At 37.4% G+C, this 16,480-nt stretch overlaps 1 protein-coding gene across 1 annotated transcript in view; it reads right to left on the bottom strand.

Moving 5' to 3' along the window:
• Nucleotides 1–5,324: 5,324 nt before the first annotated feature.
• Nucleotides 5,325–16,480, bottom strand: part of CDC7 (cell division cycle 7) — a 14,029-nt gene continuing 2,873 nt past the window's right edge. The window contains exons 2-11 of the mRNA XM_010143017.1: nucleotides 16,411–16,480; nucleotides 14,569–14,704; nucleotides 13,827–13,920; nucleotides 13,602–13,744; nucleotides 12,659–12,908; nucleotides 11,986–12,081; nucleotides 10,965–11,143; nucleotides 9,587–9,669; nucleotides 6,702–6,851; nucleotides 5,325–5,698 (exon numbers count right to left, since the gene is read on the bottom strand). The exon at nucleotides 16,411–16,480 is cut by the window's right edge and continues 9 nt beyond it. Of these exons, the coding sequence (XP_010141319.1) occupies nucleotides 5,325–5,698; nucleotides 6,702–6,851; nucleotides 9,587–9,669; nucleotides 10,965–11,143; nucleotides 11,986–12,081; nucleotides 12,659–12,908; nucleotides 13,602–13,744; nucleotides 13,827–13,920; nucleotides 14,569–14,704; nucleotides 16,411–16,480 (1,575 nt within the window). The remainder of the gene's footprint in view (nucleotides 5,699–6,701; nucleotides 6,852–9,586; nucleotides 9,670–10,964; nucleotides 11,144–11,985; nucleotides 12,082–12,658; nucleotides 12,909–13,601; nucleotides 13,745–13,826; nucleotides 13,921–14,568; nucleotides 14,705–16,410) is intronic.

Here is a 16,480-nt window from a genome sequence, read left to right as displayed (position 1 = left end):
TCAGCTGAAGTGGCACAGTAATTTGTTAGGAATTCATTCATGCCAAATTCATTAGGATCCCAAATGACTGTAACAGTAGATTTTATAAATCAGTTCCGTGTGCTCTATGACATTTGTGGGTGATGACGGGAATGTTTCAGGAAAAAGCCCTAGGTTATTTCATTTTATAAGCTCTGAAAGAAGGCCAGGGAATGTAGTTCTGGAGCACTGTTGGTCCAGTATATTTGCATCTCTGTCCAAAATAATTTACAGAGGTTGTGCAGTCCTCGTTTTGCTGGATGTTAGGAGCTTTACCGTATCTAAGTCTAATGCATCAAATTAATTGAATCATTGATTCTGAGCAAATGAAAAGCGTGGCAATTGGGAGGTAGCTCAACCCTCTCTCCCCTTCTGGAATGGGCTGCCTCTAGGTGAATATTCTAGAATACTGTGATTTTTACAAAGACAACAGGGGTAATACCTATAAACTCAAACAACATACTGCTTTTTGATGAAGCAATGGGAATGAATGTGGGTCTAGATACAGAGCTAGGTGCAAGCAGACCCACCATGGAAAACATATGCCAGGAAGGAAGGATCCCCATGTGAAGGATCCCCACAGGCGATAACTGCTCGGGTATGAGCTGTGTGCAGGACCATCCTGGGATGTGACAAATTGTCCATGGTAAACTACCCTAGGTGAATCCACTAAAACAAAAGGTACTACAAGAACAAAAAGATCCCTGATCTAAGTCTTGTACCCCCTTGCAGTGAGTCAGTTATTGTAGTTCCCTCACTTCTGGGATGGGGAAGGAGACCCACGCGTGGCTAAGGCAGCTCGTGGGAGTGGGCTGGCACTCAGAAGGCAGAATAACTTTTGGGGAGTTTTGAAACAAATTTTATAACTGAAAATTAATCTGGTGAAGGAAAAAGATGCTGATTTGTTCACAGAAGCAAGAAAAAGAATGGCTGTAGCATCTTGCATCCTCTGAGTTCAGTGTTACTGCCTCACTTCAGCACTTTCCTCCTGTGTAAGACAGACAAGTGCGTAGAGGTAGCAGAAATTTCAGCAGAGGTTGGACTTCCTCTTTCTTTTGAAATTGGTATTCCCAGATTAGGTAAGACAAGACTACGGACAAGAAAAATGGAAGGCTACTGAGAACTCTTGAATTTCTTACCTACACTGCCAAGCCCAAGTAAGGGGTTTTGATGAGGAAATGGAGACTTTTGAAACAATTAACGGCCAGTAGACCAGAAGCAGGACTTGAGAGAGGACTCGCAGGACACTTGGAAACAGCTGGTGGTTTGCAAATCATGCACAGTAACACTCAAAGCAGCAAAAGACTCTTTAAAGACCAATACCTTACAGCAACGCAGAAGGCAGGAATCTGATCCTCTGGACTTTTGGGGAGACTTGGTGAGAGGAAACAGGAATGGAAAGTACGGCAGAGAATTTATCAATGAGCTGCCTCCTGCTAGTCATGACCTGAAGCATTCAAGAAATGGAATTACATAACCTTTCATAATAAAAAGTTAATTTTCTTCAAATATTCCAATTGCTAGGCTACATCCCTTTCTCTTCATGTTAAGAAATAAAACTAAATTATGCATTATTTGTTTCAAGTAGTTTGTTTAGGGCATAAAAAAAAATGGATTGAATGGATACCTTAAGCAGAACACTTCTTAGCACTAGTATTTTTGAAACAAAAGTATAATTAGGGCTTAGACTAAAATCTGACTCTTCTGAAAACCACGGAAGAGCTCTATGCAAGAGAGCAAATAACATGCAACAAAACCACGTTCTTCCCTGCCCTATCCCCACAGGAGGATTTAAATCTTTCAGGAAATGGCATAAACAGTACTCTGGGGATACTCGGGAATGCTTACAGTGGTTAGTTTTTAACAGGATACAATAAAGCATTGAACAGGGATAATATTCTTGCAGAGTCAAACGACGTGGAAGTAAAAAGTGCCGAGTCATGGAGAGGCAGAATTAAGTGCACGAGAGACACATTCAAACCCCGTTTCCCTGGGTTACACTGTACCTTCCTGATGCAAAATACCCAACTCACTGGACCCTCACCTCAGCGGTACCAGAAATTTTTTGTTACCAGAGTAACAAAACTCTATATGCTGGCCTTTATAAGTGTATGATCAAAGGGACTATTCAATTTCCACACACTGTGCAGGCTGCCAATTTAAATATTTACCTCCCCTTGAACTGGGCAGCCAGGAATGCAGCGGCAGAGAGCAGAATGAACCACATACATATTGCCATGGACCTGGTACGTCTTCTGATTTCTGAAGACATACGAGGGGAATTTGAAGTGAACATTAATAGAAAAATTCACTATGTGCTTTTACAAAAACCAAACATACAAAAAAATAACACCTTTTGTGCCTGCACAGGAAGTCCTGGCTGCATACTGTTTCCACATGGCTTTTACTTTCTGGAGAGCAGAGACTATGTAAATGCTAGACAGAGCGAATACATAAAATAAGGATACTGAATATTCTCAGGCATTGATGTACTATTCATTATCCACGTAGTATTTTGCTTTAAATAAACGCTCAACTGAGTCTAATTTCACAGGTAATAGGACTACAAACTCAGTAAAATTCAGAATTTAACTTACCCCTTATCAGTATTATGCAGAAAAGCTTTGCTGCTGTTTTGCAGGTGTTCCCTCGGGAACTCTTAATAAGATGCCCTCCTGTTTCCCAGTTATCATTTACAACTAGGAAAAATACCATAAACTTAACACATGCCCAACTTTCCTCACCCTAGACTGGTCGAGTACTGAGAATTAGTTATTCTTCCCTACGGTAGATGTGCACATGTATTTAGATTTGCTCCCAGCATTCTCTTCTCAGTATTCTAGGTATCAGTTTCTCTTCATCTTCCCAAGTCCGTGCTGCTTTTTGCTGCCATTGTTGGTTTCCTTCCACTTTATTAATATCCTTGTCTTACCATGGTGTCCAGAACTTAACAGCAACCCAGCTGTGGCCTCACAACTGCTGAACATGTGTTGCAGCAATGTCATTTCTGTGCGGAGTTTCTCCTAATTGCAGCTCTCGTGGTAGAAGATTCACACTCAGTTTATAGGCATCTCAAATCATGTCACTAAACTTTAAAGGAACCTTGGTACTCGGTCCTTACCTATGGCTTTGAGAGATTCTTAGAACCACAGGAGAGAGAAGCACAAAACTCGGTGACAACTGCTCACCTCTAGTGTTTTCTTGCTGTTTTCCTTAATTTTTTTTTTTTCTCTCCATTTAGAGCCCATTGCATCTAACATTTTAGTCTGGCTTTCATTCTTCTGTGGAGTGCTACAAAAAGTACTTTGTAAGGATATGCTTGTTCAAACATATTTTTCTTTTCACTTTATCCTTCTGAAACAAAACTCTTTAGGTTTTAAATAAATAGCTATCTGGAAGAAGGAATAAAATTGTGTTCTTCTAGCTTGTTATGGAATACACTATGCTTAGAGTTGTTCCTTACAGAATCTTATTTACCCTTAGTGTTTCAGTAAACACACCATTAGTAATAATTTTCCTTTTTTGGCTATTAAACTTCTGCAGTGGTTAATTGTTTTGGTGCCTGCTGCAAGGAGCTGCACAGTGCTGTGGTTAGCAGGAAAGATTAAAAAGCTGAAGTCGTTTGGAAAGTTCACGAGAGATAGCTGACATAGTTTTGCTTGTTTGTCAGCTCGTGCTCTCATAAGGCCATAGACAGCATGAGTGAACGTAGGAGGAAACAATACATCTGCAGACAACTGGCAGACAGCATTGCTTGCCAAATTTGGCCACAGTTCCTTTAGATAAATAATTTCTCAGTGATGTGCTGTGTTGAAATTATATAAACAGCAGAAATTACTAAGACCTGGGCCCCAGAGTCTTACGGGTTTCAAGATTTTCTGCAGTCAGTACTCTGACATCTACAAATATTTTTCTCTAACAGCTGATGCCAGGAACAGAGCAACATTACCATTGCTTTCCGTGTGTCCAAGATTTTGAATATACTGAAACGCTGTCTCCTCATGCCCCAGCCCTGACCAGGGCCTTTGCACCCGTGTAACCACCAGCTCATACGAGATGGCTTATACCATAGTTATCAAAGCAGCAATATTTTCTCAGAATGGTTTGTAACCTTGTAGAACAACGACTTCATTAGCATTTCAAGAAATGTACATGGAAAAACACTGTATTAAGTTTCAGTCTCCAGAATTATCAAGAGGTTTAGAGTAAGTTCTGCTGAAGATAATGTAACTTAATTTGCACATTGAATGTATGGGGTTAGAGGTTATAAATGTTGTTTTTCCTACTTAGGACCAGACAATAGCCAGCTTCTAACTGTGGTAAGACTTCCTTGATAATTAAGATACTTCCACTATGACAGTCATATGGACTAGAGCTATCTGAAAAGTGTTTCTGTCACTAAGGAATTTATGCAGGAAACAAATGTGCATAATTCTTCCTGAATAGAAACATTGCACAGGAAAGCCTGACCTGAATAATTTTTATAGAAGCATCTCTAGACAATCTCCTGAAGTTATAAAAACAAATCCTTTATTTAACAGATATTATTTTTAAAAAAAAATCATTCCTTAACAGAAATCAAACCTATACATGTCACACCAGATATTCTGAAAGCAGTAGCTGTTGAATAGTGACAGTTACCCATGGCACTGAGGAAAATCAGGTTAAGCAAAATGAGTAGCTGCATTTATTACTATTGCCCAAGTAGGAAAGACCAGCCAGGAACTAAAATGTGCTCTTAAAACATTTATGCCTTTCTTTTGATGATGTAACCTCCAGCACCTGGCTCCTCCTTTAGCAGTACTCCCAAAGCAATCCTGTTCTCTGAAAACAGTCTGAACAAAATTTACGTACTTTGTTCCATTTTCAGTCTGCCATGTGCTGATCTGGAACAAAGCAGAGATATGCAAGTACGGAAAAAAGTCTCTCAAGCACTTCCTTATTTCAGTCACACCTTAAGGCAAATTTGTAAATTTTAAGGGAGTATCTTGAGAATTAAGCACAGAGCTTGTAAAGCTATTTTTCTTTGTTAACTTGCTCAGAGAACAGGTATGCACAGCAATAACCCCTCAAAAGCATCTTAGGATAACACCACATCAGTGAGGTTCATGTAATTTTTATATCTGTATTTCTTAAGGCAAACGGGCATGTGCAGTCCAAATGTATAAGACAAAATCTCAGTAGTTCTGTGCACAGTGTGATGGTATTTCAATGAGGGTAAACGTTGAGGCCAGCAAGGTAAAACTACCTCAGTGTCTCACTTCCACATAAAACATATGAAAGCAGTAACAGAAAACGGTATCTTTTCAGAGTCTCATGCCTTTAAAAAAAGGATGCAGCAAAGCCTCTTTTGCAGTTATTCTTGTTGCAGGGTTTAAGTCTAGTAGCTTATCAAGTAGGTCATATGCTTCATCAGGAACCTGATCCCATCCTTTCATGTCTGTTGCCTTCATTTCCAAAGCACCATCACCTTCCTGAATGCTCTTTAAGTGTTGGATTTGTTTTCCAAGTGTCTCAGCACATGGTTTGTCTACTGCAGCTGGCAAAGCTGAGTCATTTACAGACTTGCTAGGCACTTCATCCTGAGATCTCTTAAAGCTGCTATTTGTTCCTCTCAACTTCTCACAGAGGGTTCTTAAGTTTTGTGCTGGGACAATTTGGGTACACACAACTGATTTGCCTAGAAAAAAATTTTACAGTAAGCGATGTATTATTATTATACTTTCTATGCAACTGTAACTTCCAAGTTTGTCTCAGAGAAACTTCCTGTCTTAAAGTGTAAACCAGCATTTAAAAAAACAAACAAACAAAACCCCCACAAAACCAAATTTATCAAAAAAACAAATCGAAACCCGCGCTGCTCTTCCAGACCAGACACGTTTCACAGCAACAGCCCCAGAAAGCTAGAAGGATAATGGTCTCTGCTCTGCTCAGAACAAAGCTGTTCGGGCTTATTCATGAAGTTATGTAGTGACAGGTTGTCACACCCCACACACACCATCTTTTTGCATTTCATTGTCATTTTAACGGAACTGAAGAAAATTAGATACCCCAATTTTTACACCTGTCTGGAGAATGAAAATCAGCGCTGTCATTTACACTTCTAAGTAGCAAGTGCTGCAGAATTTGGCCTGCAAAAAATTAGGGGAATGGTTATTTAAGTTGTTTGGGGGGCAGGGGTGGTATTTGTTTTTGTTTTTTTTTTTTAAACAGGCCATCTGTTGGTTTTTTGTTTTGTTTTTACTAGCCCTTCTCAAGAGGGGGCAGAAAAGCAAGGTTTACATCATCTAAATATTAAGTCATATTGACTTAATCCTCCAGGCCAAACTTTGCAGGAATAGAAACATTCCCTCAGGAATTCTAACCAAATGCCTGTAGAAAACATTTAGTTGGCATATTCCACCTCAAATGACCCGGACCTAGTGAAAAGCAGTAGCAGGCTGGCAAACCTATGGCATGAAGTACCCCATACAAAAAATAGAAAAACAGGAAACTTCCTTAAAACTCTAGATCGGTACTTTTAGTGTTTTACACGCAAAAAGTCTGACTTACCTCCAAAATTACTCCCAAATCTAAAAATATACTTATAAATTTAAAAAACCAGTATGGATTGTAAGTCACTGCATTCAACAGTAGACCAAGGTTATATTTTCCCCTTTTCCCTATAATTAAGGTTTGCATACCAAAAGTTTTAGCAGCCTGAATGGTTTCTCTGGATCCACGAACTGTCATGATCTGTGCCAAAGCGGTTAAATCATCACTTGCTTTGTAAAATGGATACCGTCCACTGAGCAGAGAAAGGAATACAATTCCTGCAGACCACATGTCAATTGCTGCAATTGAAAGGAAACTCAGTAGTAACTCATGATTTTATTACAAAATCACAACTAACTTTATAAAGAAATTATGACCTGAAAAGTTTCTATCAGAAAAAGTTATGTTCTGAAGTACTTACTGATTTTTGGTTACATAGATAACACTTCAGCAAACAGTGGAAATTACTATTGATTGATTACTATAGATTGAAGAATAATTTCCTGCTTTGATGCAGAGGGAGTGTTTAAGCTTTTCCATAGAATTTTTCATATGAGTAATTCCATTAACTTGCTAAACTTGAATGTACCTAAACAATAGCTGAGGTTGTTTCACCCAGGGAGATGATGGAGTATGAAAAACTGGCTAGTTTTGATACTTATTCAAGTTTGCTTCCTACGAAGAAAACCTTTTATAAGGATCACAGATTAAAAAAATACACAAATTATTGAGAATTTGAATTTTTCTGGGACTGAGGCTGCCACAGTTAGGTGGCACTAAAAAAAAATTTACTATGAAATTTGTTCCTCTCTAACTTGAAATCACTTGACAATATAGCCAATTTAAGAACTGTAATAGTTAGAAGTTATTCATCAATTTCTTTGTGTTGACAAGAGTACAGAGAGTACTCTAGGGATAGATGCCAAAGCATGATGGAAACTTTAATACTAAAAGTTATGAGAATACCTGTCTGCCATAATTTTTTGGCTCACTGAGGTGCACATTTTGAGAGATGGCAAGGAAGGGGAAGGAGAGAGTTTGAAGGATTCTCAAACTCTAAAGAGAAAAATTAACAGTTGAAAAATAAAGTAAAAAAAAAAGTACTGAGTTAAAATCTGGATTTGCAACTTAAGTAAAATCTTCTATTAAAAAAATAAAAGTCCAGGTTAATAATTTGGCACAATTTTCGCTGGATAAATTTTGTATCTTTTTCATGATTCCTGTAAAATTTTTTTGTAGTATGATCTTTACAGCATCACAACTGAAAAGATCATACTATCTGTCAGAGGTGTTGTGCATTACCCTGAGTATATGGCTGGGAAAGCTGCAGTCATCAAGGTCAAGACCTTTAAAGAAGTTTAATTACTTAACTCTTCCTGGAGTTAATAGACATTACATATCTGAATGGCTAGTAAATCCCGGCCCTACAATTCTGGTGGAGCTGGGATCATCAGCAGACTGCAAGATCATGTGCAATGACATCAAAATCATGATTCCTCTCTATGCTTTGGTTTAGTGTTACCCAACTAGTGAGGCAGACCAAGGGAAAGGGAGCAGAGGGATAAACCAAGTTAAAGTGTAACTGGATCTATATAATATCAGCTTGGGAGTTTAAGTTGTATTCCCTGCACTGTGAACCTGCGTCGGATGCATCATGGTACCTCTGGATAGAGTCAGCTGATAATTTTGTCTCAGCACAGACACCAGAACTAATAATAAGACTGGCAGGAATATAAGGAGGTGGCTGCAGCAGTACCAGATGGAAGAGGACAATAGGATTTGTTAGTTCAAATACAACATAATCTCAAATATTAGTATTAGTCTACCCAGTTCTAATTAAGGCCTTTGTTGACATACTGCAGGAGCTCGATACCACTGACTCGGTATTTTTAGGGCTGTCTGTGCCACACCCAAGGGTTTCCAAATTTACCCGTATTTTATGTAATCCTGCTCTCCATTGCCCTAGAAAACTGTCTGAGAGCATATTTGATGCAAGCATGTGTCCAAGATTTCCTAGGTATGTCGTCTTTCTGCCTAAATTCTGTCTAGACGGTTTCAGAGATTGCCTAAACTTGTCCTGGATTTCTGGATGTCTTCTAGCCCATAAAGCTGGCTGTTACAGCATAGGCACAGCAACTGCAAACAGGCTGCCATAGCTCTTGAAATCGCAGTCATATCCACAGCACAGGCATTGTTCCAAACAACATTAAGCTATCTAGGAATAAGCTGATCAAATGTATTGTTCAGTCTATTCTGAGCGTGCTGACACACATTAAGCATTGAAAATTGACAATTTTCTCAAAAGGTATTCAAGCAAAAAAGTGGCTAAAACCTGTTAATTAAATGCAATTTTTGAGGCCATTTGTATTTATCCCCCTTTCCCTAAGTCAAAACTCCTGGTCCTGCATCAAATATTTAAAAGATAGCTTTCTTTTATTGGTCCTCCATCCTCCAGGTAGGCACAACCTCTCCCACTCTGTTTGCATCAGTTAATGCTTTATCCATCCCTCTGATCTGCTCTGCTATTTACCGAGACTACTGAAACTTACTAACTTTTTAACCCTAAGAAATTAAAAATTTAGTAAGAAAAAATTATTACATTTAAGACCAGCTATTTAAAGTACTAAAAAAGGAAAAACATCTGATACAAAGTATTAACCAACACTTTCTAAAACACATTTGCAGTTATACCATTAACTATGCCTGCTATGACAGCAAACTATTTGTGACAAGCTGTCTAGGAAAGTCTAAAGTATGTCCTCTCTCCAAGATTTATTCAGTGCTTTACTTAAATACAAAGCCAATAAGCCAAGAAACTTGATAAAAAAGTTTCAAATACAGGAAAAATATTCCTAAATTGTTCTTACCCTGAATAATAAACTTTTAATTAAAATCAGGAAAGGCTTCATAAGTGTTAAAAGAGATGATAAAGGAATTTCCCATGTAAACAAAAACCCTCTCGTAATAAAGACAACACAACATGCATAAACGAGAAGGCAAAAAAAGTCGTTAGTTTAAGTCTGCTGTGCAGTACCTGTCGTCTGAGTCGGGCACTTTGTTAATACTTCCGGTGCTCTGAATCCAGGTGTTCCTGCCCTGGGAGCAACTTGCTGACTCCTTGTAATAAGAGGGAAAACATGTTTGGAAAGTAAAAGTTGATAAATTAAGTTCTAATTATAATAATGCTTACTTAATATTACTTTTAGAATATAGTTGTGTAAGATGTGTAAACTGCCCGACCCTGTCTTACTCAAGTTTTACAGAAGTCTGTAGCATCTTATAATTATCTAGCATTTAAAAATTTGCATAAAAGCCTTATCATATTATCTATTATTTTTATCATGTTATCTAGCACAAGCTAATACCACAGAAATAATTACTGTGGATTTCACTCACAAAGACCTTTTTTAGTTCCATTCAACAGCAACATTGGTTTTGCTAAAGGCTTGTTTTCATAAAAAACTTTCAGGTTGAGACTAGTTAACCAAAGGCAAAAAGCGTTCTAGATTCTTTAAAGCAGTAAATGCTCTGTCTTTGTCTTAATCCACAGCAAAATGAAGTTCACTATTTCTGAGTGTTGACAAGTATTTACTTTTCATTAGATTAATAATAATATCACACCTTTTAGTTAAAAAAAAAAAAACAAAACAAAAAAACAACAAACCAAAAAACCTAAAATTGTCCAGAACTTTCTGGTAGGGCTTAAAGTGCCTTCCTTCTGTGGGCCACTTCTCTTTCGAGTCTGGAAAATTCCTCAAGTTTCTTACTTCTGGAATGAAGTTGATATCACCATATACTGAGAGTCTCAGAAGAGAGGGACTCCACAGTTTCATGACTCCTAGTAAGCAGAATTCTCTGCGTTAATCTGTATTCCTTAATGTGTGGATAAAAGGCAATAGTAGACCATAACTAAAACTAACTGCAGAGGGATGGAGTTGAAGTGACTTATTAAGATTCTCCAATCCGTCTATTATTACAACTTAAATAATTTTTAAACAAACAAATACAAAGCAGTCATGTTTCCTTTTTATTCTTCATTTCATGATTTCCAGCATCCACAGCACTGGGCATGATTTAGGCCTATTAGATAACTACTAATGACAGATCGATGTATTGTCTTCTCTAAGTGTTGTAATTAACTCAAGCTATTTTTCTACAGCACATGTAGGTGGATAATTAAATACAACAAAAAAATCCCAGTTAACAGTGAATCTCTCTTGCTGTGGATTCAGTGAACCAACCATGAATTCCATTAACTATTCTTGTTTAAAAAGAGCATACTTAGTGTTTTATGAGTTGCACAGATCAAACGTTATATTTCACCTAGTAAATCAGCTGTCTTGTAAATCTTAGTTTCTGACCTTGCTTGACAGCAGAGCAGACAATTTTACAACATTATCAAAGCAAATTACCTTGAAAGGCAAACACTGCAAACTCTGTCTGTTGCGTAACAGCCACAGGTCAGGTTTAAGGGACACCCACTGGCAGCTTTCCTGGCTGCTCCATTGCTCACTGTTTTGGTAGAAATAACCTTCTTCTTTGTTATTAACTTCCTAGATGAAACATCTACCATCTTTGATTGTTTTATGAGCTGCAATGTAGATATTTTAGAGAAGATGACATCTTTAAGAAGCTTCCCTTTACATATAGACAGGCCAGTTTCTAAAATACTAAGACTAAACAGGTGTTCATGATCAAGAAGCTGCAATTTTAGAACAGAAGGCAGCAAATCCTTTTAAGAATATCACAACATCTCTACAACAGATACTGTAGCTTTCTAAACATCCTGATTTCCTCCCCTTCCCCCTTTTGGAAAACATTTTTCAACATTTACTAAAAAACAATATACAGTAGATACTCTGAAGTTACAAGACAAGTGTTTTTCAAGTTAGTATAATGTTTCAAGAATTCTTTTGGTTCAATGTGAGAATAAAAAAAAATGTATATGAAATGCCAGAGCAACACACAGGTACTGATTCTAACTCTACAGGAAGATGTTAACTGTTGGCCAAACCCTCTAATTTAGTTGGGGTTTCCTCCTTGATATATTAAATAGTAATTACAAAAAGTACAGAAAAATATTTATTACAAGTCTTTCTCCCCAGTTTCAACTGCAAAATAAAAGAAACGAAGTTTCAAAAGCTAAGTATCTTAGTTGCACAGATACATGTGTAGGAAAAAAGCATTTAGCATACAAATAAGATCAGCTAGGGAGAGAGACAGCTACAGAACTAGTTCTTTAAGAGTTGCAAAAGGGATTGAAACAGAAATGAAAAATTCTTCGAGCCTTTCAAAGACACGCTTGGTTATCTGTTCAAAATTTTTCAGTTCCACAGCATACTGGAGCAACATGTCCAGTCTTACCGAACAACCAGTTCTCTAATTTCTCAAACACATAACAGATTGCTTTTACTGATGAGTTATACTTCTTACTTTTGTACTCGAGTTCTCCTGGTATGTGGAACTATAGACATTGAAATTCCTCTCTCCAAAGACAGAACGTTGGACAGAATGGTGCACAGAATCCTCCTACAATACCAACAAAGACGACAGTAAGGATCCTAACACACAGTCAGCTGGATATTGACAGTTCAGAAAAAAGTGTGAAGTGACATAAACCAAGAACAGCTGCATCGTAAGTCATTTTCAGGCATCAATTTACTGTGGATGAAGGAAACATGGTCTAGACAGAACAGCAAATATGCTTACAAAACAAATCACACATCAGAACTGCCTCAAGACAATCCGAATGTCATCTGTACTGCATTTGTTATACAACTAAGAAACTAAACATAGATGAATTATTAGCTTGGAGAGGAGTTCCACAGTACAAGTCACTTAAAAAAAGACTTACGGCTGTCTCAATAGTAACCCCATGCTAGCGTTTTACACTGCCTTCAGCACTGTGTTGTATCTAACAGCTAATGAATGATGCCAACAAGGTTGTGTAAAACCAGCCGCTTTAGTATGAAAACCCTGATACTGTGCATCCCATCGGGACCCTGCTGGAGAGACACGCACAGCTTTTGTTCAAGTATGACATCTCCCCCTGCTGGATGAAGTAATACATGAAACATGCAGCAATATTAACGAAAAAGACTGAGACCTTTCCTCCTCTTCCTTGTTTAATCTGTATTTTTGAAAGTGAGCTGGACCTTTTATTAGCTGCTTTTGAGGCTGACTGTTGATCTGTCTGTTTAGGTGCTGTGACACTGACAGAAACCCCACTTCCCAAGGCTATGGTGGGATTATTTTGCAAGCAACTTCCCTGCTGGTCTTCAGAGTGGGCAGTTTTGAGAAGTTCAATTTTAGTATCAGGAGTTCCTTGTGCCAAGCCAAAATCTACCAAGGCATACCTGGAAGACACAAATTTAGAATCAGGAGTCACAAAGTACCCATCATTCAGTTCAATTTACTATTCATTACTTGTTTACTTGCCTGTCTTTCAAACCTTATTCAATATGTTTCTTATTTGTACTGTTGTCAGCTTCACAGTCCTATTTTTCTCCTCTCATCCTCTTATTCTATCTTACCTATCCACTCAACGGTTTTACAGTGTACCCATCTTACTTCATTATTTCTTGTCCCAGAATATTCTCAAGTGCATAGTTTCTCCAATGGTGTTAAAAAATACTCCCAGCAACTCCTTTCTGGGGTTCTCCTAATCCTACGGCTCCAAACGTTCAGCCAACTGTTATTATCAGCTTTCTTATTTAAAAAAAAACAACCAAACAAAAAAAACCTGATTTTATTTCTCCCATTCTTAGTAAAACAGTAGTACTTCTACTCAATAGTAAAATATTTTTTTTTTTTCAGGTACTTGTCACTCTGTGAGGCAGATATTACATTAAGTATGAAAAAAAAAACCTTCCCTCCTCAAACCTGTAAACCTAAAGAAGGTTTATAAGTAACCCCCCCCCCCCTTTTTTTTAGCTTTATTACTTAAACACATGTTATGCAGCTGGAAAGAAAAAAACCCAAAACTTTAATTGACTCTGTTCTGCCAAGATACACGTGCCCAAATGAGATCACAATAGCGTCAGACTTACTCTTTTAGCTGCCTGTTGTAGAGGAAGTTACTGGGCTTGATGTCACGGTGAACAATACCGAAGTGATGAATGCGCCTCAACGCTTTAAACAGATTAAACATGTATTCCCTCACTTCTTCAAAAGAAAGAGAATTCAAAATGTCCTGAAAGATTATTTGGATACTGTAATTATACAACTGCTTTTAATTAAAAAGTTTTACTACACATAAGAAGTCTGGGACTCACCAAGAAGGAGTCATGTTCCAGATATGGCATAACAATAACTACATGATCATTTTTCCTAAAGCAGTATTTAACTCCCATAACGTTATCTTGTCCCCTAGAAGAAAAGTAAAGTCACTGAATAAAGACCAGAAAATGGAGGTTTATTTTCTTTTATGTCTTAAAAACTTCAGTCCGGCTTTCTTTTATAATCTAATTTATATTTTGACAGCAGTTTGATCAGCAGTCAGTACTTATGCTGTTGCCTCTCATTGCTATGTTCCATTTGAGTACTGCAGTTTGCAATGAAGGCTCCACAGATGATTTGTGGCGCCATGGTTCGTGGTTACCACTGTAATTAAATGTGGAACTTGACATTCATGATGCCAACTACTTTAAGAAGGTGCTTTTCAGAACACTCTGGCAACAAGTATTCATTCCTAAAACCACACTTTCTGATGAAGAGATGATTTTTTCCATGCATTTTAGAACTGGAATTTTTTGTTATCACAGAGATACAACATAGAACTACTCAGATGGAAAATACAGCACCATGAGACTGCAAACTGAGACTAGCAGAAAAGGGCACCCATTACAGGTAAGACATTCCATTTCTTATTTATGCTTCACAAAAGGAATACACATTTCTGCAAGCTAAAAAAAAAAAAAGCAAGCGAAGTGCCAGAACTTAAAATAAATAAATACAGAAGAGTGAGACAGTGTTCAGCAGTTTAGTCATGACAGTCATGAATTTTTGTTTACGTACCCTGCTACCGTGAGGCACTGAAGTTCAGCAGCAATTCGCAAAGGGTGGCTAGTTGGAATCAAGTGCTTCAGAGCCACTTTTTCCTCACATCCTGTTTGCACTTGTGCTGTGGCCAAGTAGACAGAACTGAAAGTACCTGTAAAGAAGGGAGAAAGAACCTTCAGCATTTTTCATTAGGTCAATTCAGATTTTTACAGAAGTGATATAACTTTCATAATCTTGCAGTATACTTGATGCTACATCAAAAGCAGATTCTAGGAAAGAAAATTGCAGTTCCTTTTTTCTACTACGAATTCAGTGATCTTGTATACAAGTTTTTTATGTCAGTAAAAATGCAAATGTAACACTGTCTAACTTGCCTAGGACACAGAGCTCTTTGAATGTAAATTCCCTGTCTTTGATTTGCTTTCTTGTTTAGGTAGCTTACTTTCATCTGACATCTAACTCTTCTCTCCCTACCATGTGAGTGAGCTATATAATGCTAAACTAGAAAGCACTGCCTTCACTATTCAAAGCACTTTGAAATTGCAACATTTTTCTTCATTCTCTTACCTTATCTAGAAAGTAAGGCCTCTCACATGATGTATAACTTCACTACTTGTTTGCCCACAGCATTATCATGCAGACAGAATGTGATAGACTCATTTGAGAAAGGGAGCATTCAGACTGTATTATAAACCTACCCACTCATTTAATTTAAAGGATATCCTAATATACCTCTTAGAAGGTTCATTTTCCTAATGACCTGAGACAAGATGAAGCACTCCTCCATATGAATGAAAAGTACAAATTACTTCTGATTACATTTTAAGTATTGTTTGCATCATTCCAGTTCAACAGTCTGTAAGCGCATACATCAAAATGCCAGCAAACACGTAAATACTTCTTCAAGTCACAAAAAAAAATTCCAGAGACCCATACATCCCGTAGAATTTATTACGGCAAAAAGGGTTACCAAACTGACCTAAGAAATTTTTTTTGGTGGTGAGAACTGCTAAAATCAAAGTGACTCCAGAGTGGAATGCTAAGCTGAAGCTTGTTTTCTCATAATGTTGCAGAACTGCAAACGGTATTTTTTAAAAGCATTGTTTGCTCCCCAGAGCAAAATCAGAGTACTACTCATAATCAGAGATTTTGTTTAATTATGCTATCTTTTTTATGACAGGCTGGACTCCTGGGGCAGGGAGGGGCAGCCATGTTCTTGAATTTTACATTGCTGTGGTGAATGGAGCTGGGGGTAGGTGCTTAAATCCCACACTCAGAAGTACCTAAGGATCAATTGATAGGCATGCCTAACATTTATTGAAGGTAACTGCATAGTATCTGCTGAAGGCAAAGTATATACAAGTATTTTAAAATTTGATACTGTATGTCCTAAAAAGTGTTTTTTTCTAAATAAAGTAGCAATAATCTTTCAGTCTCCACCTCCAGTTCGGCCCACGGAGTTTCATGGAAAGAAAGCCCGCTTAAGCAACAACAGTAAAATATGTCAAAACACAGCTGCGTATAAATAGATTTCTCATGTAAAGGAGTAAAAATAATGGAGTGTTAAGGCTTATTTACTTGAATCTACCTCAAAAAAAGTAAGTTGTCAAAACTGGAATGTTGGTTTTTTTGAAGGCTGTAATATTGCAGATTTTCAAGAGAATATTTTTTAAATGTCCCTAATTAACATACCTATATACTCAGCAACATATTGAAATTCCTACAGGGACCAAGAAGTAAATTAGAAAGGCTTAAATGTGTCTTACACTGCATATATTGCAATCTTGGATTTATACCTTTTAAGTTAGAAATACCAAAAGAAATCTAAGGCTATGCAAACTAAAATAAAACATTTACCTTCTCCAATTTTTTCCTTAATTTTGAACACATTTACAAGCTGTGGCACTGCTTCGTAAAGTTTTTCAAT

The sequence above is a fragment of the Buceros rhinoceros genome, unplaced genomic scaffold (assembly GCF_000710305.1).
Source record: "Buceros rhinoceros silvestris isolate BGI_N320 unplaced genomic scaffold, ASM71030v1 scaffold34989, whole genome shotgun sequence".
NCBI classification, from domain to species: domain Eukaryota; kingdom Metazoa; phylum Chordata; class Aves; order Bucerotiformes; family Bucerotidae; genus Buceros; species Buceros rhinoceros.
The sequence above is the reverse complement of the archived record's forward strand: the minus strand, read 5'-3'. Positions and strand labels throughout refer to the sequence as shown.